Source organism: Gymnogyps californianus, unplaced genomic scaffold (assembly GCF_018139145.2).
Source record: "Gymnogyps californianus isolate 813 unplaced genomic scaffold, ASM1813914v2 HiC_scaffold_31, whole genome shotgun sequence".
Classification (NCBI taxonomy): domain Eukaryota; kingdom Metazoa; phylum Chordata; class Aves; order Accipitriformes; family Cathartidae; genus Gymnogyps; species Gymnogyps californianus.
The window spans coordinates 2,046,433-2,048,603 of NW_026114191.1; the positions used below are offsets into that span (position 1 = coordinate 2,046,433).

The 2,171-nt window shown below is 52.3% G+C and overlaps 1 protein-coding gene across 1 annotated transcript; it reads right to left on the minus strand.

Annotated features, from left to right (window-relative positions):
* Positions 1-704: 704 nt before the first annotated feature.
* Positions 705-1,295, minus strand: LOC127028307 (olfactory receptor 14J1-like). The gene has a single exon (XM_050914023.1). It carries the CDS (start codon positions 1,293-1,295, stop codon positions 705-707), a length of 591 nt encoding a protein of 196 aa, XP_050769980.1.
* Between the last annotated feature and the right edge of the window lie 876 nt (positions 1,296-2,171).

Genomic DNA, 2,171 nt, shown 5'->3' on the forward strand with positions numbered 1-2,171 from the left:
CACCACCACAGCCCTGGGCCTCCTCACGCAGCTCCCGCATCTCTCCACTCTCCCTTCCCTCTGCCTGCTGGGTCCCCACTCACTCCCATGCCACTTCAGAGTCCTTCTTTGGGCATACCTCGATTCAGTGCTTTACTTTTGGGGGACATCACCTTGGAGGGTGTTTCACCTTCTGAGGCTTTATTCCCTCCCAGCCCAAGGCACATGGAAAGTCCCCGTCCTCTCCTGATCCCTCCACATTCATTTTTGTATGTGCCATCAGTCCTGTCATACGTGAAGCAGCCTGAGGAGGTACTTGGGAGCCCATGCCCCTTCTGTGTGCCACTGCACACCACAAAGAGAGCCTTTAAAACCACAGCGTTCAGTTCAATGGAACCCCATGGTACCGTGAGCTTAACCCCAATCACAGGGAGAACACAAGGAGACAAAACTCTTTAAAAGACCACTTCTGTGGACATTTTATTGGCAGCACCTTTGGAGGAAGAGCTCAGCCTTCAGGCACTGCACGTGGGAGATGCCCTTTTATTGAAGAGCTGCTACTGGACAGGCCACATCTGATCCGGTGTTGTACAAGGCTCAGAAACAACTGGATCAAACTTCAAGAAAAGTAGTAGAAGCCCAGAAATTATCTATAAGTAGGATTATGACAAGGGAAAAAAGCAGGCTCATGGCCTCTGGGAAATGCACAGAGAAGAGGAGGCAGGTTATTGTGGGTGAAACAGCGTCCATTCGGCCAGTTTCCGGAGGGCATCCTTGAGCTCCTGGTTCCTCATGCTGTAGATGAGGGGGTTCACTGCTGGAGGCACCACCGAATACAGAATAGCCACCACCAGATCCAGGGATGGGGAGGAGATGGAGGGGGGCTTCAGGTGGGCAAAGATGGCACTGCTGACAACGAGGGAGACCACGGCCAGGTGAGGGAGGCACGTGGAAAAGGTTTTGTGCCGTCCCTGCTCAGAGGGGATCCTCAGCACGGCCCTGAAGATCTGCACATAGGACAGCATGATGAAAACAAAACACCCAAATGTTAAACAGGCACTAACCAGAAGAAACCCAGCTTTCCTCATATAGGAGAGTGAGCAGGCGAGCTTGAGGATGCGGGGGATTTCACAAAAGAACTGGTCCAAGACATTGCCCTTGCAGAGAGGTAGGGAAAATGTATTGGCAGTGTGCAGCAGAGCATAGAGAAACCCAGTGCCCCAGGCAGCTGCTGCCATGTGGACACAAGCTCTGCTGCCCAGGAGGGTCCCATAGTGCAGGGGTTTGCAGATGGCAACGTAGCGGTCATAGGCCATGACAGTGAGAAGAAAATACTCAGCTGACAAAAAAAAAAAAGAAGAGAGCTGGGCACGCACCCTTGGTAGGAGATGGCCGTGGTGTCCCACAGGGAATTGGCCATGGCTTTGGGGAGAGTGGTGGAGATGGAGCCCAGGTCGAGGAGGGAGAGGTTAAGGAGGAAGAAGTACATGGGGGTGTGGAGGTGGTGGTCGCTGGCTACGGCGGTGATGATCAGGGCATTGCCCAGCAGGGCAGCCAGGTAGATGCCCAGAAAGAGCCAGAAGTGCAAGAGCTGCAACTCCTGCGTCTCTGCAAATGCCAGGAGGAGGAACTCTGTGATGGAGCTGCTGTTGGATATTTTCTTCCCCTGGCCATGGGAGCCTGTCCAAGGAGGAAAACGCATCAATAAGTTGGGACAGATTTATCTGAGCAAAATCTATTCAGTTTCTCATAGAATCCTCCATGACTGCCTCTCGCCTTTCCAGGAAGATGTGCCCTACAATTCAGGTACAATTGCCCTGTCAATCCTGCCCTACAGTTACAGGTAAATAGGAACATGGGTGATCGCAGGTTAAATCCACTTTTGATATCAAAGAGATTTCAGCATTGTTGCTCCTAATTCACCTGAGGGCAGAGCAGAGCTGAGGGGATTTTGGTTTGTTTCTTCTGTTCTAGTTGTCCCACCACACCTGAGGAGTGTTTTTAAGGCAGAAATCTTTGGCATTCCTGCTGCACTCCCAGTGAAACCTTGTGGGTCTTGACAGGCAAAGGGACTGTCCCTTAGTGCAGAGGGAGGACAGCCGGTCGGTCCATCAGCCCTGGTCTCAGCTGCCTTGTGCTGGCAGCTTTCTGAGCTGGAGGACTATCACACTCCCGTGTTCCCCCAAAAGAAA

Excerpts from the sequence above, each read along its gene's own strand:
- LOC127028307 (XM_050914023.1), bottom strand. The coding sequence starts at position 1,295 with ATGGCCTATGACCGCTACGTTGCCATCTGCAAACCCCTGCACTATGGG.